Below are 26,269 nucleotides of genomic sequence, written 5' to 3'. Positions count from 1 at the left end.
AAAATCTAAATTTGCAAACCTTCTAAAACAGTAATATAAGTTAAATTAATTACTGATTCGTTATGGATGATTTATACATTAGGATTACTTACCTGCAATAAGTTTGTATTGTGTTGTCTTCACTTAATCGGTGTCCGGTGTTATGTTATAAAAGTTTGTATTGTGTTGTCTTCACTTAATCGGTGTCCGGTGTTATGTTATAAAAGTTATGTATACAATCCACTAAACACTTTAAATAAGAAATTGCAAGACGAAGTTATCCGAGGTGACTTCTGTTTTGACAAAAATTAAATACGGGACGGGATTTCCCAGTTTGTATCGCCGCTCTATATCTTTCTCTCTTGCTCCCGAACTGAATGCTACCACACGTATCGTGACGTTCGGCTCCCTCGGCGACCCGTCCGCCCCCCGCGCTTTCATTTCGGCCAGGCACTCTTAGCGAATGATATGATCGTCATTCGTTCCCGCACCGCACTCTTAAATAAGACTACCAATACAAGTACATAGTATAAAAAAAGTATTAGCAGATTGACAAACGTCAAATTACCCACTTTTGACAGGTTCAGTTGAGTGGTGAAATCTAATAACATTTGGGTACTTATTTATTTTTTATTTCTGTAAGACAAAAAAATGTTGGGACAAATTTGCCGCCTCCTAAAGTCCGCCGCCCTAAGCTCAAGCCTACTCAGCCTGCTGGTAAATCCGCCACTGTTTAAATGTTAAAACAGAAGTGAAAAACAATATGTTTGATGTGACAATAAAAATATGTTTTGTGTGTTCCACAATTGTCAACAAACCTACGATCTATAAGTCAATTAATAAAAAAGGAAACAGGGTTGTATTCAATGAAAATATTTCTTAATTTTGGAAAATGACTTCAGTAAAGTGGCCTTTGTTTATTATCCGCGAAATAAAGATGAAGGTTAAACAGATTAATAGAGTTTAAAAACATGGTTGAAAACCAAAAATACACAAAAAAATCAATGTTTTAAGATCAGATGGAGGAGGAGAAAATGATTTTTGTAGGTTATAGTGACACAACTAATGGCTACAGTTTATATAACCCAGAAGTAAAAGATGTGGTTATAATTAGAGATGTCAACGTCATGGAAAGACAAGGAAAGAAATTAAAATTAACATTGAAACACAATTTTCAGTGCGGGATGAAAGTTATAGTGAATTACTTTGATTGGCTATCTAATGACCAAAAACCAGAAAGTGATACCGGTGATGATGACTTTGTTGGTAGACGCGATCAACAAGAATGTCAAGAAATTAGGCGGTCAAATAGAATACCAAAACCAAAAAGACTTGATGATTTTGTGACATTCAAGTGTATAAATACATGTGGCATTGACGAACTAACAAGCTTTAAAGAAGCATTGTCAGGAGATGACTCAGCGCTGTGGTGACGTGCCATTGAGGACGAACTTTCATCTTTTGAAGAAAATGATGCCTGGCAGCTAGATAATCCACCGTAGGGAGCTACATGTGCGCGTTGTAAGTGGGTGTTTGAGAAAAATTGAATAATAGTGGTGCAATGAGATACCGAGCGCGACTAGTTGCACAAGGTTTCACGCAGAGCCCTGGCATAGACGTAGGCCAGGTGGTCCCGTGGTAAGACCTTTACGCTTGCTGTTGGCATCATCGGTAAATTTAGATGTAAAGACAGCATTACTAAAGAAATAATTTATATGAAGCGGCCTGATGGCTTCATATGTTCAGATGTAGATAAAAATAAAATTTATGGTTAAAAGCAGGCATTTAAAGCTTGGAATGAAGGACAAAATTCAATATTGTTAGATTTAGTAGAAGATCCGAACCTAAATCGACCTTCACCGAGCTGATAATAGAATGAAATATATTTTATAATGAATTTACTATATTAGAAAATGTGTTGAAAATGGGTTCGCTAAAAAAATCCTGGACAGACTTTTTTAATTATTTTTTGAAAAATGATTTTTAATTAAATTTTGCAACATCAAGATAATAAGAAAATTTTTGTCCTTACTTGAAGTATAAAACGAATAGAATGTGCAGCCGTTGGGTTGTCTATTATTTACCTGGTCGAACTACTGGTTTGTCAGGTATAAACAGGTATATCGATGCCAGTTACTTTCACTGATTAGATAATAAAAAGAAAATTATATCATCATAAGCGCTGTTTCATTGCGAACACGTTGATATAGGGTTGTCTCCAGAAAATTCGGTCCTATTAGGGGTTTGCGAACTTTAAAGATTTGAATTTCAATGCGCGTGGAAATGTGTGACAAAGAGATCCGAGGTTAGTATACTGTGTAATAATAAAGGGCCCAACATCGTAGTCGCCTCAAATGGGACCTTGAATATTAGAAAGTGCGCATGCTCGGTATGTAAACTATAGAGGTACCTCAACCACCCTCCAAATAGTAAACAGTGCGCGTTATTTTGGAGCAACTGACATTTGAGTTGCAAAAAAAATAATTAATTACATAATAATCAAATATATATATATATATATATATATATATATATATATATATATATATATATATATATAAATATATATATATATAAATATATATATATATATATATATATATATATATATATATATAATACTGAAATATAAAACAATATAGCATTAATGAGAATCTTCGAGTTAGCATATATATATATATAAATCAAAAATGAAACAATTAGTGGACATAACATTCCAAAAAAGGGGGGCAAACCGCGGACACGTGTTTCTGGCTATTGGCCTCATCAGCGCGGATGTCACGCAGGTAGCTATAGCTGTCTACGTGGTCATGTTAGATGTAGCCTGGTAATTCTAGGTCTTCTAACTGGAACCACAAATGTGCGGTTGGCTCCTGTTGTTGACTCCGTGCATATGTGTTGTTTCCTGCTTTCGGCAAATAAGTGTTGCCCACTTTTACACTTGGTTGCACCGCGCTGATGAGGCCAATAGGCAAAAACACGTGTCCGCGGTTTGCCCTCCTTTTTTGAACTCTTTCTGGAAAAAATTCAAGAGAAACAAGGTGTACAGCCGAAAATTCAAATTAAAAAATAGTAAAAAAGATAGACTGAACATCTTGTATTAAGTTTAAAAAATTTTATTACAGAACAGCATAAATACAAAAATTATATCAATGAAAAATAAATATTCTTTATTCTATATCTGATTCGTCAGAAGTATCATTGTCGCACTCGAATTCTTCTGATTCATTAGATTCTTCCTCCTTCTCTTTCATTTCGACGATGTCCTGGATTTTCAAAGGAGTTTGATCTCCGATGAAACCTGTTGGTTTTAAAAAATTGTCTAAATGCCATTCGAGGTGACTACGATGTTGGGTCCTTTATTATTACACAGTATACTTACCTTGGATCTCTCTGTCACACATTTCCACGCGCATTGAAATTCAAATCTTTAAAGTTCGCAAATCCCTAATAGGACCGAATTTTGGAGACAACCCTATATCAACGTGTTCGCAATGAAACAGCGCTTATGATAGATGATATAATTTTTTTTTTATTATCTAATCAGTGAAAGTAACTGGCATCGATATACCTGTTTATACCTGACAAACCAGTAGTTCGCCCAGGTAAATAATAGACAACCCAACGGCTGCACATTCTATACGTTTCATACTTCAAGTAAGGACAAAAATTTTCTTATTATCTTGATGTTGCAAAATTTAATTAAAAATCATTTTTCAAAAATTAATTAAAAATAGTCTGTCCAGGATTTTTTTAACGAACCCATTTTCAACATATTTTCTAATATACTAAATTCATTATAAAATATATTTCATTCTATGATCAGCTCGGTGAAGGTCGATTTAGGTTCGGATCTTAGACTAATTAAGGATGTAAAAGGTCGAATTCAGAACCATGTGTGCTTATAAAAAGTAAGGATAAATCTTTGACAATTATAGCACTATACGTAGATGATTTTATTTTTTCAAATAATAAGCTAGAAACTATTTTTTTTTTTAAAGAAGAGTTAGGAACTAAATTTAGAATTGAAAATTAAGGTACTGCTAAATAATGTGAGGGGATGCAGATTAATATAGATAAGTCTAAAAATGTAATTAGTTTGAGTCAATACAAGTACATTGAACAGTTGCTTACAAAATTTAACATGGTTGATTGTTAACCAACAAAAACAACATTATAGAGTAAGCTAGACGTGTCAGAAGAAGGACTCAAAGTAAATATTCCTTATCAAGAATTAATAGGTAGTTAGGTATTTAGATGTACTTACTGGACCAGATTAAGTTACTAGTACTAGTCAATTACTAGTTAAAGTCAGTTCAATAACTGTTTTACTAGTACCCACTGAAGGTATGGCAAGAGAATTTTAGGTACTTGAATGGTAAAAAAATGTTAACTTTACATTTTTTAAAAGAAAATATAGATCCTCATCTTCAAAGCTTTGTAGAATTGTAGATGCTGAATGGGCTAGCAATCCATTGACAGGTGATCTTATACATGATTCGTTTTTTAATCAAATGGCTCTGTTATTTCTTATAAAAGTACTAAGCAAAAATGGGTCGTTTTATCCAGTATGGCAGCGGGATATATGACTATGACTGAGGCTTGACAGGTTTTCACCTGTCAAGGCACATAAAAGCTTTGCAGATTTGCATTATATTATATTAAAATCGATTCATTTGGACAAGAAGGGTTTCTTAAATATCAGATTCAGTGTATCAAACCAATTGAAGATTAATTTTAGTCAGCATCATTTTTAGTAATAGAAGTAAGTCTCTTTATTCTGTTTCAGAAAATTTATGGAAAAACCGTAAAGCCCCTGTACCTCTATCATGGAAGGAATATGCCTCTTATGAAGGAGATAACAATGAAGAAGAAAATAGTGTAAGAACAACTGACATGCAAGTTTGGACAATGAGTAAATGTGCAAAAGTGTTCTCAGACACGGTTTCTATTTTGAAAGAGGAGCTCTCTGGTAAAAGTTTTTTGGTATGGGATAAAGATGATAAACCTGCAATGGATTTTATTACAGCCTGTGCTAATATAAGAGCACACATATTTTCGATCCCCACTAAGTCAAGATTTGCTATAAAATGTAAGTTTTTGACATATTTCCATCCTCTATTTGCAAATTTTAAGGTGATCATAACAATTATGAATGCATAAATAGTACAGCAAGCTCCAAACTTGATGGCTAGCCCGTCCCCATTCGGCCAAACTCATTTTCAAAGTAACCCCCACTTCAGCCCTTGCAAGACATACAAATGCTCTGTACAGAGGCACATCATAACTTGTCCTTCAATGCTGTTTGCGTTTTGCATTGTCTGAATAATTTGTGTTGTTTCTGAAAAAATGTCATTGCCTAACAAAAAACCAGTCATCAAGAGTCAGGCACGTGAAATACTTTTAAATGTGTGTTTGAAGGTGGCTGACAATGTTTCGTGGTGTATTTCATCAGTTCGGACTTCCATTGTCTAATAAATAATAAATAAAAAATAATAAATAAATAAATTGATTTGAAATCCCTGAAAGAATCTGTAAAAAAATAAAAAAGATTAACCGAAAAAAATAACAATTTTAATAAACAAAAAAGATTCAAAACCAAGTTACGTCATGACATTTCAATTGTTAGTATCCACAATCGTCTTCGGGTGATAACTGGTTATCATCTGATGATTTAATTTTCAGCTTGTATTAATATTTAATTTTTTTTTTGGTTGTTGCTTGTATGCTATTTCTTTGTAATTTCAGTTTTTTGTTCAATAAAATTGTTATTTTTTTGGTTAAATCTTTTTAATTTATTTACAGATTCAGGGATTTCAAATCAATTTATATTATATTAGACAATGGAAGTCCGAACTGATGAAATAATTTCTAATGTGTTCAGTTATTTTCAAAGTGTTAAATGTTAGTCAGATACATTATCAAATGTGAAAAATAAAACATCTTTCGCTACAGGTAACATTAAATAAATTTAAAAAATAACTATGTCGAAACAAATCTTTATTTTGTATTAGGTATTTCAATAAAAACCATTGAAAGAGTGGTTAACCCAGATATGCCTGAATTATTATTTTTTGTTTTTTTTTTCAACATTACTGCTTTAATGTTAACAATTTACCTTCCTTAAGTCAAGAAAAACACATTTCGTTTATTTTTTAGTATTTACAATCTGTCTTTTAGGGTGTCCTTAAAAAAGAACAATCGGAATATAGGTAGAGTGTTATATAAGAAACCTAAATACTAGTTCTAAAGTAACTGATCAGCAAACTAATTTTCAAACCTATGATAGCTCACAAAACACTCCATATGCAAAGCCACGTCACATTTTTCACATCTTTTCTGAACTTTTTTGTGACATACACGACATCGAGTCTGTTTGGGTTGGGATACAAGCAAGTGATCTTGGTTACCTAATCTTGATTCAACGTTCTCAAACGTGCAAGGTCTTCCCCTTTTTTTCGCACATCGAATTGGTTTCCAAGAGCGTCAAAGTAATTTGTCGTCTAGTCGATAGATTGTCAAGTGAACCTCCTTGTAGTCTATAGAGTTGCCATGCGTTCTGTTCGCAAATGTCTAGACCATACGCAATTAGACAAAAATACCATTTTTAACCTCTTACTGACGTTCTGTAGAGGCTTACATTCTGGTCGCAACGATCTACTCCTCCCATGAACTTATTATAAATATATAACGGGTGTGGCTGATCTACAGTGATCCCTTTCTTATCTTTTTGGGAAAACCGTGATACTTGGTGTAATGGCTCCACCGATAAAGTATTGGAAGCAACATTTACTGCATTGTTATCATGCCATTTGACAATAACTACTTTGTTCTGAGTAGATCTAAAATCATATTCTCCTCTCTTCTTTTTCTTTATTTCGTTTTTTGATAATATTGGACACTTTGACATCCTGTTTTCCCGGATAGTTCCTGTAGTTCTTACATTGTCCTTTTGCAGTTGATCCAAGAGTGGGACCGTTGTAAAAAATTATCAGAAAATATATGGTAGGGAAAACTTCCAAGCATCTTGAGTATGTCGGCATATTCTAGAATAAAGGATGGACCTGAACCAAACGATTTGTATCGTTCTTTTAGCTTTGTTTTGGCTCCTTGATAAGGCTCAATCCGCACACAGTAGCAGCTACTTGTGGCACATATCCAAACCTTGTAACCATAGCGAATTGGTTTATTCTTGATGAATTGCTTACATCCATGTTTCCCAAAATAAGGAACCATGGATTCATCCACACTGTGAGTCTCAGAATAAGGCGCGAATCTTTGGAAATTTTGATTCAGTCTATCAAAAAATGGCCTAACTTTGGCATACCTGTCATTTATATCCAAATTGTCATTATCGCAGCAATGAAGATTTGACATGATAAACTCAAACCTATCTCTAGCTAATGCATTTGCTACTACTTCGTTCCTTGTATCGCCACTTTTTTCCCAAAACATACGCCTCCTTGGAAGAGGCACATATCCACTTAGCAACAATACTCCAAAAAATGCTTTCATTTCAGAGTGTGTTATATTTCCAGGTTTATTTTTCTTTGCAGCATACATATTGCTATAGGTTACAAACATATTTATCATATCTTCATCAAACATTTGAAAAAATATTTGTTTGAAGGTGATTGACAATGTTTCGTGATGAATTTCACTAGTTCGGACTTCCATTGTCTACTATATAAAATGATTTGAAATCCCTGAAACAAGTAAAAAAGAATAATTAAAGAAGAATAGTTGAAAATAACAATTATATTAAGCAACAATAAACCTGAAATGAAATGATAGTGAAATAACCTACAAGTAAAAATATAATAATTGAATAAATAAAAATTAAAGGAATGAAAAAAGAAAATAACAAAAAATAAAAAAGTGTAGAGATTCCAAGTCACGTTAGTTAACTAACGTCACTATCATTTCATTTCAGGTTTATTGTTGCTTAATATAATTGTTATTTTCAACTATTCTTCTTTAATTATTCTTTTTTACTTGTTTCAGGGATTTCAAATCATTTTATATAGTAGACAATGGAAGTCCGAACTAGTGAAATTTGAAAAAATAGTTCCGTTGGAGAAAAATTTGCATTTGCCTTTTGCATTGGTTGCCACTCTTGCAGATCCTTTTTTTCCCATACATATTTTTTTACTAGAAGATGTTTGTAAAAGGCTAAGCGGGATGTTGTCTTCTTCATCCCATAAGTCTGCATCTTCTTCATTTTCCTCATTTTGAACCAATTCAGCTTCCGCTCTTAGTTGGGTACCAGGTAAGTTACTTACAGTCATAAATTCCTCATCCCCCGAGTCTTCATCTGTTAAATCATTGCAACAGTTGGTAGGTGGCATAAGGGCAATTTGTATGTCATTTCTATTGGATGTATCGTCTTCCTCCACGCTTTCTAGTAACTCGTGTAGCGTCAAGCCGCTGAAACCAAAAATTCGTTATTTGCATGGTGATATGCCGATTGTCCTTAAAAAAAAACAGTGCTAGAAAAAGCATACTAGCCTCCTTGTACAAACATAACCTCAAATAAAAAGTATAGTACATGATATATATATATATATATATATATATATATATATATATATATATAGATATATATATATATATATATATATATATATATATATATATATATATATATATATATATATATATATATATATCCATTTTTTGATGACGATACTTTTTAAAACTACAACGCACAGCACAACACACGCGCAATTCTAATAACTTATAAACCTTCAATCACACCTTCTGCGATGCAATACTAAGCGCCATCTCATTTAAACAACCGAAACTATGAAAATAAAATGATTGTAGGTGGCTGTAACAGGTGTCCGTATTTAAGGACAGTCGGTATATCTGGGTTAAAGAAGGGTGTCGATCAGTTGATTTCTGCAAATAACGGAGAGTTAAATTTTTCACCACAAGAAAGAAGTGGCCTAAGCACCAGTAACTGATATTCCCGAGTATGAGTATTTCAATATTAGACGGATTATTTACGACTTTCATAAGACGGAAGGGTGTCATATTACGGTAAAAAAGTTCCATTAAAAAATTAATTGCGTTTTGGGAATTGTGGCTTTCGAAACAAATCTTCGTAGAATTTTAAAGAAAACACTAGAACAGCAAAGCCGGTTCTATTACACCAGCCAATGAGAGCGTAGCAATTTGTCACATGACCGGTTTGTTCGGTTGGTCACGCGTACGGCATATAATCGAGCAGCGTTATCGCGGTTTGAAAGATAACGTAAAGTCGAGCTCGCTTGGAATGAGAACAATAGTAAATGGGTATACAGGGCGTTGATGGAAAAGACATGAAATACAGAGTGTGTGCAGCGTTAAAGAAAAAAACATTGCGTCCAGCGTTAAAGAAAAAAAACATGGCTACCATCGTGATATACAGGGTGTGCAGCGTTTAAGGAAAAAAACATGGCGTCTAGCATTAAATAAAAAAAAGCTATCATCGTGATATACAGGGTGTGCAGCGTTCAATGAAAAAACATGACGGTGGACATTGAGCGGAATATACAGCGTGCCAACATGCAAGGAAAAAACATCCAAGTTGGCATCATCAGGAGATGACGGAGAAAAAAACATAGATGGCGCGTGCAACATAAAAGGTTAGGAGGGTCTAATATTTTTTCGTGGGATCCAACATGCCAGAGTGACAGCATTATTTGTCATTGATGAATGTGTCAAACATAAGAATTAACAAAGTTTCGGATCTGTACGATTCATGGAAAAATAAACACTTCCGGTTTATATAAATTGAGATAGAGGCAAAGTAATGGTGAATTCGAAATGGCCATATCGTGTAGAGTTCAAATCTACAATAAAATGGTCACTTCTGTTTTTCACTTCCGGTCGTTCGATTTCGATAATTTCGACACCAATGGATTCGTCTCGATGTCAAGAAACATAATTAAGCATTTATGGAATTGTTGAAAGCATAGGAGGCTAACTTTGTTATTATTGAAGATGGCAGGGTGTTGCGGGTACTCTAACGTCACAATTTTTACTGGAGAATACGAAAATGAAAATTATAAGAATGTAGCATGGATTTTCCATCATTTAGGTAGTTAATTATAAAGTCTGTTGTATCGAATACCTGCATTTCGGATGTTGTAATTATATTTGACTAAATGGGGGGGGGGAGTGGGGGGACGAAAACACGCGGCATTGGAGATTATGAAGGGATTTCGTGCAACGTTTCTGTTTTCACTATCATCATCATCAGGTGATGAAGTTTTCTAAAAGAAAGTAACGAAACATTTTAAATATTTATTATACATTTTCATTCTGGTAATATATTATAAAGCCATTTGTATAGAATATTTGCATTTCGGAGACTGCAATTATATTTGGTTCGGTTGTGAATGTAGTGCATACAGGGTGAGACACCTTCGTTGTTGTTGCCGAATGTGGGAACCATCTACGATGTATTGTTGTGCTCCTTTAAATTCACAACTCTTGTAGTCATATCCAACTCGTGAAATTTCAAAATTAGATAGTCACGTTTTTTATCTCCTTGCATATAAACGATATCGATATCGTATAGTCCGAAAAATTGAATGTCTTTCTCCACACGTTCACAAAACTCTTCGACTCTCCGTTTGTATTCTTCAGATGACATTTTATCACTGATTATTTCAACTGTTCCAAACAATGATATTACCCACCTTCCACAATGCCGCGTGTTTTCGTCCCTCCACTCCCCCCATTTATCACCTAACATTTGGTAATGTTGCACAACCGAGTCAAATATAATTACAACATCCGAAACAACAACAGACCTAATAATTAACTACCTAAATGATGGAAAATCTATGCTACATACTTATAATTTTCATTTTCGTGTCCTCCAGTGAAAAATGTGACGTTAGAGTACCCGCAACCCCCTGCCATCTTCAATAATAACAAAGTTAGCCTCCTATGCTTTCAAAACTTCTGCAAATGCTCAATTATGTTTCTTGACATCGAGATGAAGCCATTGATGTCGAAATTATCGAAATCGGACGACCGGAAGTGACCATTTTATTATAGATTTGAACTCTATACGATATGGCCATTCCGAATTCAACATTACTTTGCTTCTATCTTAATTTTTATAAACCGGAAGTGTTTATTTTTCGATGAATCGTGCAGATCCGAAACTTTGTTAATTCATATATTTGACACATAATGCTGTCCTTCTGGCATGTTGGATCCCACAAAAAAATATTAAACCCTCCTGCGCGCGTCATCTATGTTTTTTCTCCGCCATCTCCTGATGATGCCAACTTGGATGTTTTTTCTTGCATGTTGGCAGACATGGCACGCCGTATATTCCGCTCAATGTCCGCTGCCATGTTTTTTCTTTGAACGCTGAATAACGCTGCATAAACCTGCAATAGATTTTATTACGGTCTGTGCTAATATAAGAGCACATATTTTCGATCCTCACTAAGTTATGATTTCATAAATAGTAGGTAGGTTAGATGGAATTTCAAATCTAATTGAAAATAGAAATTTTACTTTGACTCACATTATATGTACATATAATCAAATTAGCGACAAAGGATTATTCTTTCATAATATATTAGGATATATTTGCCCTTTAAAAGTTTCTGCAAAGACATGAACTCTATACCTTTAACTCCTAAACTCTATAACCACATAAATGTAGTTTTGTACTCAGGCCTTCACGAAGACATTTTTGAGTATTTTCAAACTTTTTGAACTCGACGTTAAAAACCAATTTATGATACTTTTTCATGACAAATGAACTTGTCAAATCAGCTTGCCTTTATGAAAAATAAAAGTACAAAAAAGCTCTGTATGAATTCAAAAAACATGTTATAACTGCCCGTGGTAGCACATCGATAATTTTTGGTCTATTCATTGATTTTTCTCTCTCCCTTCCTCTCACTCTTGACTACAAACTCAGTTGGAGCCTTCATATACATAACGAAATAACATATACATGTTAAAATAACGGTTTGGTGTTGGGAAAATACTCCAGTAATATTCATTGCTACACCAAAGGTTCCAAACAGTGCATCATAAGTACAGGGCAGACACGTTAGAACTTCTCGTGATTGACATTACCAGTCCTTTCAAATCTTGTTTTTAGAGCCTGACATGCACTTCCATCTGGCTGTCTTTTTTCGGGGAACTTCTCTTTGTAAATCCTAGATGCAAGGAGGCAGTTTCCGCAAAGCATAGACCATTTGCACCATTTCTTCCAATACATTATTCATAATGAAAATGATTCAATCAACACGCGAGTTACGTGGTACCAGATATCAAGAAACGTGCCTTATCTACAGGAGCCCGGGACTTTGCAAACTCATATTTCAAATCTCTCAATAATTGTCTTAATAAATATTCATTCTTTGTACTGCTCTCGAAGAGAATAAACGCTTTTTTGAGTCTTATGTGAAATCGATTTTCTTTTTAAAAACTAAGTTTTCGATTTCCAATACATAATTGGTGCAGTCGTTAGGATTCTCGCGGTCGTGAAAAGGAACATTTGCATTGTGCTAGAAATCGTTTTCATGACTTTGAAGTTTCAACTTCTTCAGCGAGGATCGAAGGAATTCAAGGAGCTCTCAGCAGGAGAAGATCGAGAAAGGAACCAGGAGACTACAATTACCAAACTGTAAGTGCTAAATTCCTTTACGACTTTCCTAAACCCTCTTTTTGAGGACTTTGGGAAAGATAGGGTAGTGACGTTAATTCCAACTGAATATTGGATATTGACATTAGGTTTACTTGCGAAAATAATTAATTATAATACTAAATATACTGAATTTGAAAGTTGAATTGTTGTCGATCGACAAAGGATCGACTGGAAACTTATCTAAACTGATAATCTTTATTGCAGGGTGTACTGGTATCCTGAAAAATAATATGCATATTAAAAAACCAGCTTCACTGGAAGATGCAATGGCGTATGCGAATGAATTTGAAAACTTTGAAGGAATGTACGGAAGTTCAAACAAAATAAAGAATACCACTCCCAGGACTAATTTGGGTCTTAACCCACACTTTGGTAATAATTCAACAAGGGCATAATTTCAATAACCAACATTATGTCAATCATCAACCACACTTTCAGCAATACCAAAACCAGTTTGGCCAAATCAGCTTATACCAATTCAACCTATACAACAACAAACTAGGTTCGCTAAAATTACCAAACCCATGACTATGTCTAAAAAAGGACAATAAAGTCGAACATACCAAGGAATTCAGATAATGTTTTGAAACATGTGAAAATATTCTAATTTCAGAACCTTTGTAAGCTTACCCAGACTTCGAAAAAGATTTCGAACTCTCTACCAATGCCTCTAAATATGCATTGGGTAGCAATTCGTCTCAAAATAGTCATCTCATTTGCTATGCATGTAGAACATTGAACTCTGCTGAAATAAAACTCTACTATAGAGAAAGGACTGCTCGCGATAGTTTGGAGCTATAAATATTTTTGGTAGGAAATTTGGGATTTATACAGACCACAAACTTCTACAATGGCTTTTTTCCTCAAAAGAGCCAAACTCCAGACTTGTGAGATGGCGCCTAAAATTGGAAGAGTTTGATTACGTCATTAAATATAAAAATGGTAAAAATAATCAAGCAACAGACGCCATCTCCAGATACCCACCTAATTTTGGCATGAATGCTTTAGAAACAATGTCAACCGATGTTAATTTGGACGACATTGACGAAGAAATATAAAAAGAACTGGAAAACTTGAACAATCTTCCGAATCTAGACAACGATAATATCACTGATTACTATTGGCTCCGCCGTCAAATGCTGAAAAACCAAGAGTTAATATTATTTCTAACATATTAGTAAAACCGGCAACCAAAGTCAATCCCGTACCAGAGGTGGACTTGGAAACGGCACATACTTCTGCTGAAATAGTCCAATAAAATGAGGATTTAAATTACCATGCAAAAGGCAAGCCTGCATTTTTCAATATAAGTTGATTTTAGCATACATTCAAAGAATTTATAGTTAAAAAATGTTGAATTTCATTTAGGGGATAGTAAATGAATAAAAACTACCCCAAAAATCCCTTTTTTGAATATATTTCGAAAGCATAAAAATATATGAAAAAAAGGTCTGAACAAAAAATGTAGGCAATAACATTTTCTATAAAATCGTTTCTAATCACTTTTGATGTATTTGCAATAGAAACCGATATATTTGCAATAATCAATTAATACTTATAGTTCAGATGGGCTGCAGTAGAGCGGCTATATCTCTCCAGCACTACGAAATAGATCAAGTGTTGTCGGTGTTTCCCAGGTGCACATATGAATGAATGCGAGTTATATTTATTTTCATTCACGAAAGTGTTTGCATCCATTTCATTAGAGTGTTTTATTTTATTGTGTGTTTTATTTATTTTATTTTATTGAAGAACCTGTGAAAAGTGATAATGGAACGTGAATTGTGCTCAATTTGTGAATTGCCTCTTGAAAGTGATTGTGACACAATTGCAACTGTGAAAAAAATCGTTTAAAGACATTAATAGACAAAAGTAAAGTTAAAAATGACCTGAAATATAAAGTGTGGGAAAGCAAGGAGTCAATGTCGATTTTATGATGATTTGTATATACTGTATATTATTTTATGTTTTACTTTACGATGACAGAAAACATTAAAATGTTTTGGAGTAGCCATTCCGTTGAAGATCATTTTTGATGATGTCTAGTTCTTTTTCGAGACCTTCCTTCGTATTACAGAGCCCGAAACCACGGTCTAATAGAGTCTTGATGATTCCTCTTTTAGTCGATTGATGGTGGTTGGATTCGTGGTTCAGATACTGCCCCGTGTGAGTGGGTTTTCGGTATACAAATGTTTCCCACTTAGTGTCGGTCCTCTTCACCGATGGAAGGTCTCACGCTGTTGATGTATTTCAGGAAGGCGTCTAGATCAGTATTCCCATGGTTCCATATTATGAAGGTGTCGTCAAAATATCTCAACCAGACTCGAGGTTTCTTGTGGGCTTCTTCAATGGCCAGAGTTTCAAACCACTCCATATATATGTTGGCTATGACTGGTGAAAGTGGCGATCCTATTGGCAGCCCCTCATCTTGTGTAAAGAATTCGTCCTTCAGTTGGAAATAACAGTTTCGTGCACAGCATCCTAGTAATTCCATAATTGCTTCTATAGGTAGATTCGTTCTCTTTTTCAGGTTTTCGTCTTCAGGTAGCTTTCTCTGTATGATTTGGAGTTTTCTTTGACCGGAACGTTGGTGTAAAGGCTTTCGACGTCGAAGCTAATTAGTTGATCTTTCTGTGTGACTTCAATTGACTCTAGTAGTTCAAAAAAATGCCTTGAATTCTTCACGAAAGAGGATGTTTTTCCTTGTAATGGTTTTATTATGGGAAGTAAAAATCTAGACAAGTTTTGAGTAGCCGAATCTCTTGAGCTGATGATCGGTATAGACCAGAGTCAATTGAAGTCACACAAGAAGATCAACTAATTAGTTTCAACGTGAAAAGCCTTTACACCAACGTTCCGGTCGAAGAAGCACCCCAGATTATACAGAGAAAGCTATTCGAAGACAGGAACCTGAAAGAAAGAACGAATCTACCTAGAGAAGTAATTATAGAATTACTAGGATGCTGTGCACGAAACTGTTATTTTCAACTGAAGGACGAATTCTTCACACAAGATGAGGGGCTGCCAATAGGATCGCCACTTTCACCAGTCATAGCCAACATATATATCGAGTGGTTGGAAACTCTGACCATTGAAGAAGCCCACAAAAAACCTCGAGTCTGGTTGAGATATGTTGACGATACCTTCATAACATGGAACCATGGGAATACTGACCTAGACGCCTTTCTGAAACACATCAACAGCGTGAGACCTTCCATCACTTTCACAATGGAGAAGAAAATCCACAACGAATACTATTCTTAGACGTTTTGGTGAAGAGGACCGACACTAAGTGGGAAACATCTGTATACTGAAAACCCACTCACACGGGACAGTATCTGAACCACAAATCCAACCACTATCAATCGACTAAAAGAGGAATCATCAAGACACTAGTAGACCGTGCTTTCGGGCTATGTAATACGAACGAAGGTCTCGAGAAGGAACTAGACATCATCAAAAATGATCTTCAACGAAATGGCTACTCCCTAGCAATGGTAAAAAAGACTTTGGCTAAAAGACAGCAGGAGCCTCGCAATAAAGAGAAGCCGTCACAACCAATGCTTGCACTTCCCTACATCAGAGAATTATCGGAGAGGATAAGAAGAATTGGTTCCAAGTACAACATCAGAACCTGCTTCAGATCCGGTAACACTATCCGTAGCAGCCTCACGAAAACCAGGTCACCAAACGCGGACTGCGATTCCAAGAATTGCATTTACCGGATATCCTGTGAGTGCGGAAAATCCTATATTGGTGAAACTAAGAGGCCATTGAATGTTCGCATTGCCGAGCACAAGAAACACACACAGCGAGGGGAAACCAGCAAATCAGGAATAGCAGACCATGTTTGAACCCATCAACACAACATCGAGTGATCCCAAGCTGAGATCATACACAGAGAGGAACATTGGTTTAGGAGAAAATTCAAGAAATCCGCATACATGTTGTCCAACAACGTATTCAGCCAAGCTAGCGTAGAGATATGCAACATATGGAAACCCATCATCAAGCAAAAAATGGCCAACTTCCGCCAAACGGTTATCTCCCGCTGAACTAGTGAAGCGGAAAAAATGGAAAACGGGGATAAATGAAAGTACTCGAACAACCCATAAATAGTCATCTCTCTGAGGAATCAGTCCAGGTATCACCCGAAGACGATTATATATATTAACAATCGAAACGTCGTGAACTAACTTGGATTGAAATCTCTTAACTTTTTATTTTCATTTTCATTTTTATTTCTTTATTTTTATTTTTTTATTTTTTGTTCAATTGTTCTGTTTTCACTTGTATTTTATTTCACTATTATTCCATTTCAGTTTTTTTGCTTAATATAATTGTTATTTTCAGCTATTCATTTTTAATTCTTCCTTTTTTTCAGTTGTTTCAGGGATTTCAAATCATTTTATATATTAGAACTAGTGAAATTCAAAAACCATGTGTCACAAAAAGTAACAAATTGTTGTTTTTGTTTTGTTTTGGTAGCATTTAAAAAATATAAATTGTAGAAATTAATTTGATCAAAACAAATTGTTTTTTAAATAAATTTGAATTAAAAACATAGTTTTTATTCAGAATATCAAAAAAATAGAAATTATGATTAAAAAAATCATTCCTCAATATTCATATTTAGTAGCAAACAAAATTGTGAATCAACAAATGCGTTTTTAAGCAATAATTTTTTTTTATTTTTTTTGATTTTGTTTTTAAAAATCATAATATTCATTACTGATAAAAATTTCCTCAAAAATTTCAAATATATCATAAACAATACATTTGTTTATAACAATTTTTCAAACAAATTGAGCTGAAAGTTGCGTAAAACCATTTTTATGTAACTCTCAATAATAGGAATATAAATAAAATTCGAATATAAAGAAAATTTTTTCATTGCTTCAATTGAATTTTGCACTTTTTACTGTCTTTAATTATTAATAACAAAGTGAAAAATCCAAATTTTTATATTTTTTTAACGGGAATCTTTTTTTAAAAGCTTCCAAGAGGAGTTTGAAGAAGTAAAAAAATTGAGGTTTTTGGTTTAAAAATTATCAAGATTTTTATGTAAATTCAAAACTTTTAAAATTTAGTTAATTAACTATATATCTAATAAATTAATCACGAGAAAATTTTTTTTCATTGATTTTCGTTCATTCAAGTGTCTAGAAGGTATGTGAATTTGTTTTTCTTAATGATGATATTTAATGGTTTGAAATAATTATTATTGTACAAAAAAGGTCCATATCGGTCATCGCGTACGGAACGCGCATTGCCTGCTTTCAGAACTATTTTCGCTTCTTAATTGAAATTAAAAATGTTGGTGATAGAGTTTGGGAAGGTTGTTTTTTTAGTAATTTTTTTCCACTCCAAAAGTCTTTTTTCTGATTTGGGATATCTAATATTTACAGAGATATTTGCAAAAAACCAAACCCCGCTTTTTTTACAAAATTTTTACTTTTGCAATTTTTTGAGCCTCTCTCGAAATTTTTCAAAAAGTTGCTAGGGGTCATTCTGAATCGAATGAGCATTGGATCATAATTTTCGGTGCCCTTGGACAGAAGTTCCAAAAAAAGATCCTGTAACCCAAACCCACCAAAAAGCTGGACTGCCCCGCGAAAATTGGGAAGTGTGAAGTGTGGTCACTCTCCCAAACACCCAACTACAATGATTTATTTCACAATCTATAACATCGACCTATTTCGTTACGCTTGCTCGGTGAATGTATAATACCTGTTGCCAGACAGAATTAGCTGCTCTACTGCAGCCCGTCTGAACTATAAGTATTAACTGATTATTGCAAATATCTCGGTTTCTATTGCAGATACGTCAAAAGTGATCAGAAACGATTTTATAGAAAATTTTATTGCCTACATTTTTTGTTTCGACCTTTTATTCATATATTTTTATGCTTTCGAGATATATTCAAAAAAGGGATTTTTGGGGTAGTTTTTATTCATTTTCTATCCCCTAAATGAAATTCAACATTTTTCAACTATAAATCCTTTGAATGTATGCTTAAATCAACTTATATTGAAAAATGCAGGCTTGCCTTTTGCATGGTAATTTAAATCCTCATTTTATTGGACTAAAAACCCTATATTGACAATACCAATAGTAGTATTATATGAAAATCAGCTAGTTATAGCAGTTGGAGACTTAGACAAAACCAAAGTTCGACGGGGAAAAGTATTCGAAAATTTCCGACTATACGTCACTTACCCAAAAGTCGAACTCGAAAATCAAATCAAAACTTTGGAAGGGAATATTTGAACCCCAAACAGCATTAAGCCCTGTATTTCAAAAACTCACAACATTCGGAAGTACTTCCCGTAAATATCCAAAATGCTTTAAAAATTCCTCATTCAAATTATTGCACTGTACAAAATTTTTGACTGACGTAGAAACTTTAAAAGCTAGAATATTATCCCATATATAAATCCGGTCACATTAGGTTCACGATATTATTGGCCGAATATGTCTATAGATATAGAGAATTATTATCAACGATTATGAAACATGTCTAAAAAAAATATGACAGGGTTCCTCTTGCCATTACGTTCAATTTAACCCCCACTGCATCCAAACCATTCGACGTTTTCAGAATATCTAACCATATTTACTTGACCATTTCCGATGCTTTCTCCCGATACGGTCAGGCATACCATTTAAATCAGCAACAGGAATATCAATAGTTGAAGGTCTTTTGAATCTTGTAACTCATTATGGGTTACCCCTAAAAATCACAAGTGACACCGATACAGAGTTTAAAAATCAAGATTTAGAAAATTTCTGTTCTCTTCGCCATATTCAACTTCATTTCACCATTGCGAAGAATAGCAACTCAAATTCCCCAGTAGAACGTTTTCATTCTACCCCAATTGAAACATTTTCGTTGTTTAAGAGAAGAAAATAAAAACCTCACCCAAGACCAATTGGTAAAATACGCTATTTTGAGCTATAATAACTCTATACATAGTGTAACCAAATTCACTCTGTTTGGAGTCATTAAAGGACATATTGACGACTCTAACCATTTGGATATGAACGATAACGTTATTTATCGAACTATTTTCAAAACTACAAAGAAGTTGGTAAAAATATGTACGAAAATATCCAAAGAGCAAATCAAACAACTAAATCATCTGAAAATGGAATTTTTAACAGGTGATGATCAACTGTATTGTCATACATGCGCCAAACTAACTGACTGTTATAAGGAAACAAGTATAGCTGAGGCACCAGTCAATCTAATAATAACACTGATGATATTCAAACAAGACTCAACCTCTAACGGAAGCAAGAAAACTCTTTGGAAGGTTCGAAATAGATGAACATTTCAACCTAGCAGACCACTGTTATAATATTCATGCAGTCATTGTTCACTGTGGTTCTGGCGTTGAATGTGGTCATTATTACGCCTTGGTCAAAGAAGAAACGGACTGGTTTAAGTTTGACGATAGTCGTGTCACGAAGTGTTCTGGCGATGCATTGAATTTATTGGAGCCTCTGGAGACACCCTACATTTTGTTTTATGAGAGAGAGGACATTGTTAGATCAAGATCTTCAGATGATGTGGTGCTGCAGGTTTTTCCGGGTTTTCCTGCAGCTGAAAAAGCAAATGCGCCACTGGAATCAATGAAGTCGCCCCGGAGCGCCAATTAATTTTTATTGTTGTATTTATTTTATTTTTAATGTCATAAATTATAAACTGTTCTACAACAACTAAAGAAAAAGTAATAACTAAATCAAATGAAACAAGGTCAAACGCTCCACAATATACGGGTCGAAATATAGTTTAATATACGGGTCGAAAAACAGTTTATATAAAAACTAAACCCTCCAAACAAAAATTCACCAAAATTCAAAAAGGTTACCCTCGATCAGGAAACTGATAAAAAATTAATTATAAAATCCGGAACATATAAAAGTTTCGCTAGAAAACCCAGAAATATTAAAGAACAAACCTTGTTACAGGAAAATCAAGACGATGAATTTCTTCTTCTTTGCCAGGTCGTTCAACTGACATATTGTAAGGATGACATAGACGTTACCAACCTAGTATCATCCTCCCAATACAACTAGGAAACGCTAGACTCATTCACTAAACATACCTTTCTACACTATTTGGCCCTTAAAATAATTATCAACCAGATACAAAATTTGAATAACAATTTTGAATCAATTGAAAAAAGTATTTTCAAGTTAATGTAAGTACCCCAATATCTTATCACGGATTATCTGAGAATATACTGCTCAGAACTAAATATCTTATTAGCACTTTACAGATAAAAAATCGACAATCTATTACCCTTATTTCATACTCGCAATGAAAGAGGGCTAATCAACGTAGTTGGTAAGGTAAACAAATGGCTTTTTGGCAACCTCCACTCTGATGACGAGGAACGTTATAATAACGCTATTAATGTCTTGGGAAATAATCAAGAAAAAATTATTCCCGAAACTAATCTTCAAATTTCCTTGTCTAAAACATTAATAAACCATTATAACAAATCCCTTAGAATTTTCAGCGCGAACCAAGAGAAGTTCTAGCGAGATTTGGAAAGATTTCAGGTAACAATTAGTGATACAATAAAAATATCGATAATTACCTTAGTTTTCAAGGAACATTATTACAATTGAACTTAGAACTGTCAGAATTTGATAAACTTCATAGATAATATTGAAACGGCCATTATGTTTTCTAAACTGAACACTTTGCATAATTCAATAGTATCTACTGCTGAACTTCAGGAGATGGCGACATATTTAATGAAAATATATAACTGAAATCAAGTTCCAAATTTTAAGAATACACTCACGTATTATCAATTTTTAGGAACGCAAGTCAGTTTTGTCAATACCAAATTGATCTTTGCAATACACGTCCCTATTGTAAGGTTCAAATTCTTTGAATTCTATCGTGTATATCCTGTTATTCAAAATCACACGATATCTTTCCCCAAATACCCATATTTGGCACAGAACCAGGAAGATATCCAGTTCGAAAAAGAAGATTGCCCGTTCGCGTCACCGGATAACTGAACACTTCACCTTTTTGAAGGAAAAGTGTCAGAAAAATGCCAAGTTCTGGAAATCAACATGCAAGATCCCTTTGTAGAACAAGTAATACAAGATCGAGTATCGATAATCCCTTTCAAAGAAGAACGTCTATATTCCAAATGTAAAACAGATCAATACCTATAAATCAATTCTCCAGTATTGATTAGAATCCCACAATCATGCGAAATCCAAATCCATGATAAAAAATACGTAAACGACATTTACATTCAACAAGGAAAACCCATGATTTTACCCAAATTGGAAATAGCGGACTTGAAAGCTCCAAAAGTCTACGACACCTCGAATTTTACCAAAATTCAAGAAAATAGGTGTCGTAGTCAACCAAGGTCCTACAACACCTATTTTTGGGACTATGATATTTGTAATCATCGTCATCAGGATACTGCTCAGCTTGCCAAAATTGAAGCAGTATTTCTAAAAACTATTCAAGAAGACCCAAAAAGCCAGCAGATCCTTAGAAACCACAACTTCAAAAAATAACTCCTTTATTCAAATTCATTATATTTCGAATCTCTTGATAATTGTCTTAATTGTGAAATTATAAAATAACAAAAATTAATTGGCGCTCCAGGGCGACTTCATTGATTCCGGTGGCGCATTTGCTTTTTCACCTGCAGAAAAACCCGGGAAAACCTGTAGCACCACATCATCTGAATATCTTTATCTGCCAATGTCTTCTCTCTCATAAAACAAAATGTAAGGTGTCTCCAGAAGCTCCAATAAATTCAATACTTCGCCAGAACACTTAGTGACACGACTATCGTCAAACTTAAACCAGTCATTTTCATCTTTGACCAAGGCGTGAAAATGACCAGATTCATTCTTTGTACTGCTCTCGAAGAGAATAAACGCTTTCTTGAGTCTTATGTGAAATCGATTTTCTTTTTAAAAACCAATTTCCAATACATAATTCGCGAAAGAAACTTCAACACATGGCGTCATTGACAAATTCCGATATTCATTGACAAATTCCGATATTCATTTTTTGATATCAGTCATGGATGGATAAATGGGTTTTTAAAGAAAAAGCAGTATAAATATTCTTTAGTTTTTTAAGCATTTCTTACCGTTGAAACCGCTGATAGCTATCACTAGATGGTATGAAATGGTATGCTAATGTACTAGCGATTAGTTTGAATATTTGAAAAACAAATTTGAGTAAGTAAACGTAAGAAGAATACATTTTTATGTGGTTACGACAATTACTAAAACTTGGTATAATTTGTAAAATATCAGTTTTCCGTATAGTATACCTCTGATAAAAAATGTTGTGAAATGTTGAAACATTCCATACAAATGAAAAAATACAAGGTGTTCCATTTGAAAAAGTTGAATTATATCTGTTTGAAATGAATTAAACTTGACCAGTTTTACCGAGCACCCTATATCTTGTTAACGAACAAGAGAACGAGGACATGGTGATGTTGACTAACTATTCCTAAAAAAATCAACTTAATTCCTGTAGATATGCGGGTGGTGAATTAAAAAAATATTGTCTGCAAAATATGTTTTTTTTGGAATAACTTGGCAATGCCACAATGGAAATTTGAAAACAAAAATTCCTTAGAGAGCTAAAAAAATATGTAATCAACTGACGTATTCATATACTAGGTGGTCACGCTCTGCTCAATATGCGAGAAAATAATTTTGAAAGATAGTATTCATCGACATGACTGCAAAAAAATTGAGCAGTTCGAAAAATTGTTTCCTCTGATAGCAATGGACCGAGGGAATCTTCTTGACTCACCCTGTAGATTGCATAAACTTGATAACTAAAGCTGCGTCTAAAAAGTTCAAGCGGAAATAAACCTGTTAATAAATCTTTATTTCCAACATTGAGATTATGAACATCCGTCCGATGAGTGATTTTTCTATCCAGATATGCTGGGGTTTTGGTCAGTATGATTTTTTGAAAAAGTACTGCAGAATGAAGAACTCTTCTATTACTCATATTCAACCAGCCAACAGTTTTAAGTTTGTGTGAAATTCTTGGATGTCTCCTTATGCCATAGATTAACTGCAAGCAACAATTTGAATTTTTTGAATTTTTGATTCATATTGATTGGTTGAACTAGGACCACAGAGCACATCTGCAAAATTGAAATTTGAAATGACTGTTGCCTCAATAATATTGTCCTCAACCTCGATGAAAAGGAATGCCTTTGACCGCATATAATCCTCAACATGAAATATGCACGTAAGAGTATATTGATGTGTTTTTCAAATTTGGGATTGTCATTTAGGAGAACTCCCAGACTTTTTGCTTCTTGAACAATTGCGAGAGAAGTTTCATTTATACTAACATCAAAAGCATTAAGTACAGTACAGCAATTGATTTTGGAGCCGAAAACAATAACATTAGATTAACTATTATTAAGGCTGTACCTGTGAAAGCTTGGAGATCTTCATTTATTCGAGAATTGTTATCAATCATTTGTGGAGGACAGCTATAATATATAGGTGTATTTTGCAGTACTGAAGACTCTTAACTAAAGTCAAAGTATATACAGCAAATAGCAGTGGACCCAAAATAAACCTTGAGGGACGCCACGGTTTAATGAAATGAATTGGGATTCAACTCTGTCTATATTGACCTTTTGTTGACGATTTTTCAAGAATGATCCAAAGAGCAAATTAGCATTATTGAAGAGGCCTCAATAATAGTTAATAGCTGATTATGTCAAAGGCCCGACTGTAATCCAATAAAATCAACCAAGTACAATTTCCCTGATCTGTTGCTCTAATTACATCGTCAACAATATGCAAGAGTGCCGTTGTACAGCTGTATCCCTTACAAAAACCTGATTGAATCGAAGTTATTATAGAGAAGTACTCCAGATATTCCTTTGTTTGTAGTTCCATTGCTTTTTTCAAAATTTTCAATATACTGATTGCTCTGAGATCTTTGAAATTACTTGGATTCGTTTTTTTTGTAGTACTTTTATAATTGCACTGTTTCACAATGTCGGATACAAATTAGTTGCTAAGCAGGAAATGATGATATGGGTTACAGAACATATTATATACGGGCAGCATAATCTAATATAATCAATATTTAATTCACCACAACCTACAGCTTCTATTTTGATAGAGTTTAATGTTTGGTAAAAAAAATAAATCATCAACTTTTCCATCTATCAGCTTATCATTTCCATAGACCGTTAGTATTTAGTATATATATGGTATTTTTGATACATATTCAGTAACTTCATGAAAATAGAGAAGAAAAGTTTGTGAAAGGTCGAGTCGGAGTATGGATTTACTATACTTGGATTGATGCTTGTCTTTTTACATCAATCAATCAATTTATTCATTGTAAATGAAACATCACAATATTGTTATTTTCATTGTGTTTAAAAAAATACATATAAACAGTAGCATTTGGATTAAAAATATCAAGATATTAATCAGATAATACAAAATAATAATGATAATAATTGTAGTTCATTGAACAAAATTACAATTTTGCCCAACTGGCTATCGACCGCGGTCCTTCTGTCCGTGTTACAAAATTGGTTTGAATTAAATAGACTGATTTTACAATATTTCACAAAAAAAATACATATATGATTTTGATAAAATGAAACATAAATTCGTTGTAAAGGGGTGTTAGTTTTTCAAGAAGTGTTTCTGTTGAGTTGTGATGTAGGATTCCTCCTATGGGGTTTCTCATCACAGCATACTTTCTAATGATTTTTACATCGAAGTATTTTTTAGCAAACATCTGAGTAAGTAGCGGTAGTCTTCCCTCTATAGGCATAATACCTGTGAGTTGGTACAGCAGAGGGTTTGGTGGGTTGTGTATGGAGTTATTGAAATGCCTTATCCTTGTTGATGTCCATATACGTTGTTTCAGATACTTTAATTATATTCAAGGCTCTTTTTTCATATTGAGAAACAGCGAGTGCAGGTATTCAATAAGTGGATGATATATTAGTTTTTATATTCTGCAGTACTGTTTTTATGCTTGCCTGTACTCTCTAGTTTATCAAACTTATGAAATGTGCGGATTTTGCTATAACGTTTTTGTTACTGAAATGGCTGTAGTAATTTGGTCTGGAGTCAAGAGTAGCACCTAGGTAATTAACTGTTGATTTTGAATGCAAGATGTTGCGGTAAACGTTGGCTGTAGGAGAGGTTGCGGAATTCCTATGGTTAAGTAGGATCTCAGAAAAGTTTTCATACTATTCGATCACATTTCCATAATGATTGCGATCAAAGGTCAAGTCACTTTGTAGATTTTTTGAAGTTTTAAGCAAATATGTTGGCTTTTTCGGAAGGTGACTCATATTCAATGTTGTTATCTTTAATATTTTCAATATTTCTTCTTTCCTCTTTGTATTTGGATAATATCATTATTTCGTTTCAATAAGTTTTGGACAATAAGATATTTTAAGAAATAAAATGAGTGTAGTAAAATATATACAAAAATATCATGTACATATAATATAAACTTACTAGAAATATAGGCCATGTAGATGTAGATGAAGTCATTTACTAAATCTTCTATCAAATGAAAACTTTTTATATCAGGACATT

At 33.8% G+C, this 26,269-nt stretch overlaps 1 protein-coding gene across 2 annotated transcripts in view; it reads left to right on the top strand.

Moving 5' to 3' along the window:
• Positions 1 to 26,269, top strand: part of Uba2 (Ubiquitin-like activating enzyme 2) — a 142,515-nt gene that overhangs the window by 65,532 nt on the left and 50,714 nt on the right. For both annotated transcript variants that reach the window (XM_074170792.1, XM_074170787.1), the window contains exon 5: positions 4,769 to 5,071. In XM_074170792.1, the coding sequence (XP_074026893.1) occupies positions 4,769 to 5,071 (303 nt within the window). The remainder of the gene's footprint in view (positions 1 to 4,768; positions 5,072 to 26,269) is intronic.

This window comes from Leptinotarsa decemlineata, unplaced genomic scaffold, assembly GCF_025532065.1.
Source record: "Leptinotarsa decemlineata unplaced genomic scaffold, Ldec_3_MD MMD2_P_RNA_scaffold_11, whole genome shotgun sequence".
Lineage (NCBI taxonomy): Eukaryota > Metazoa > Arthropoda > Insecta > Coleoptera > Chrysomelidae > Leptinotarsa > Leptinotarsa decemlineata.
Note: the sequence above shows the minus strand (reverse complement) of the source record. Positions and strands in the feature narration are given on the sequence as shown.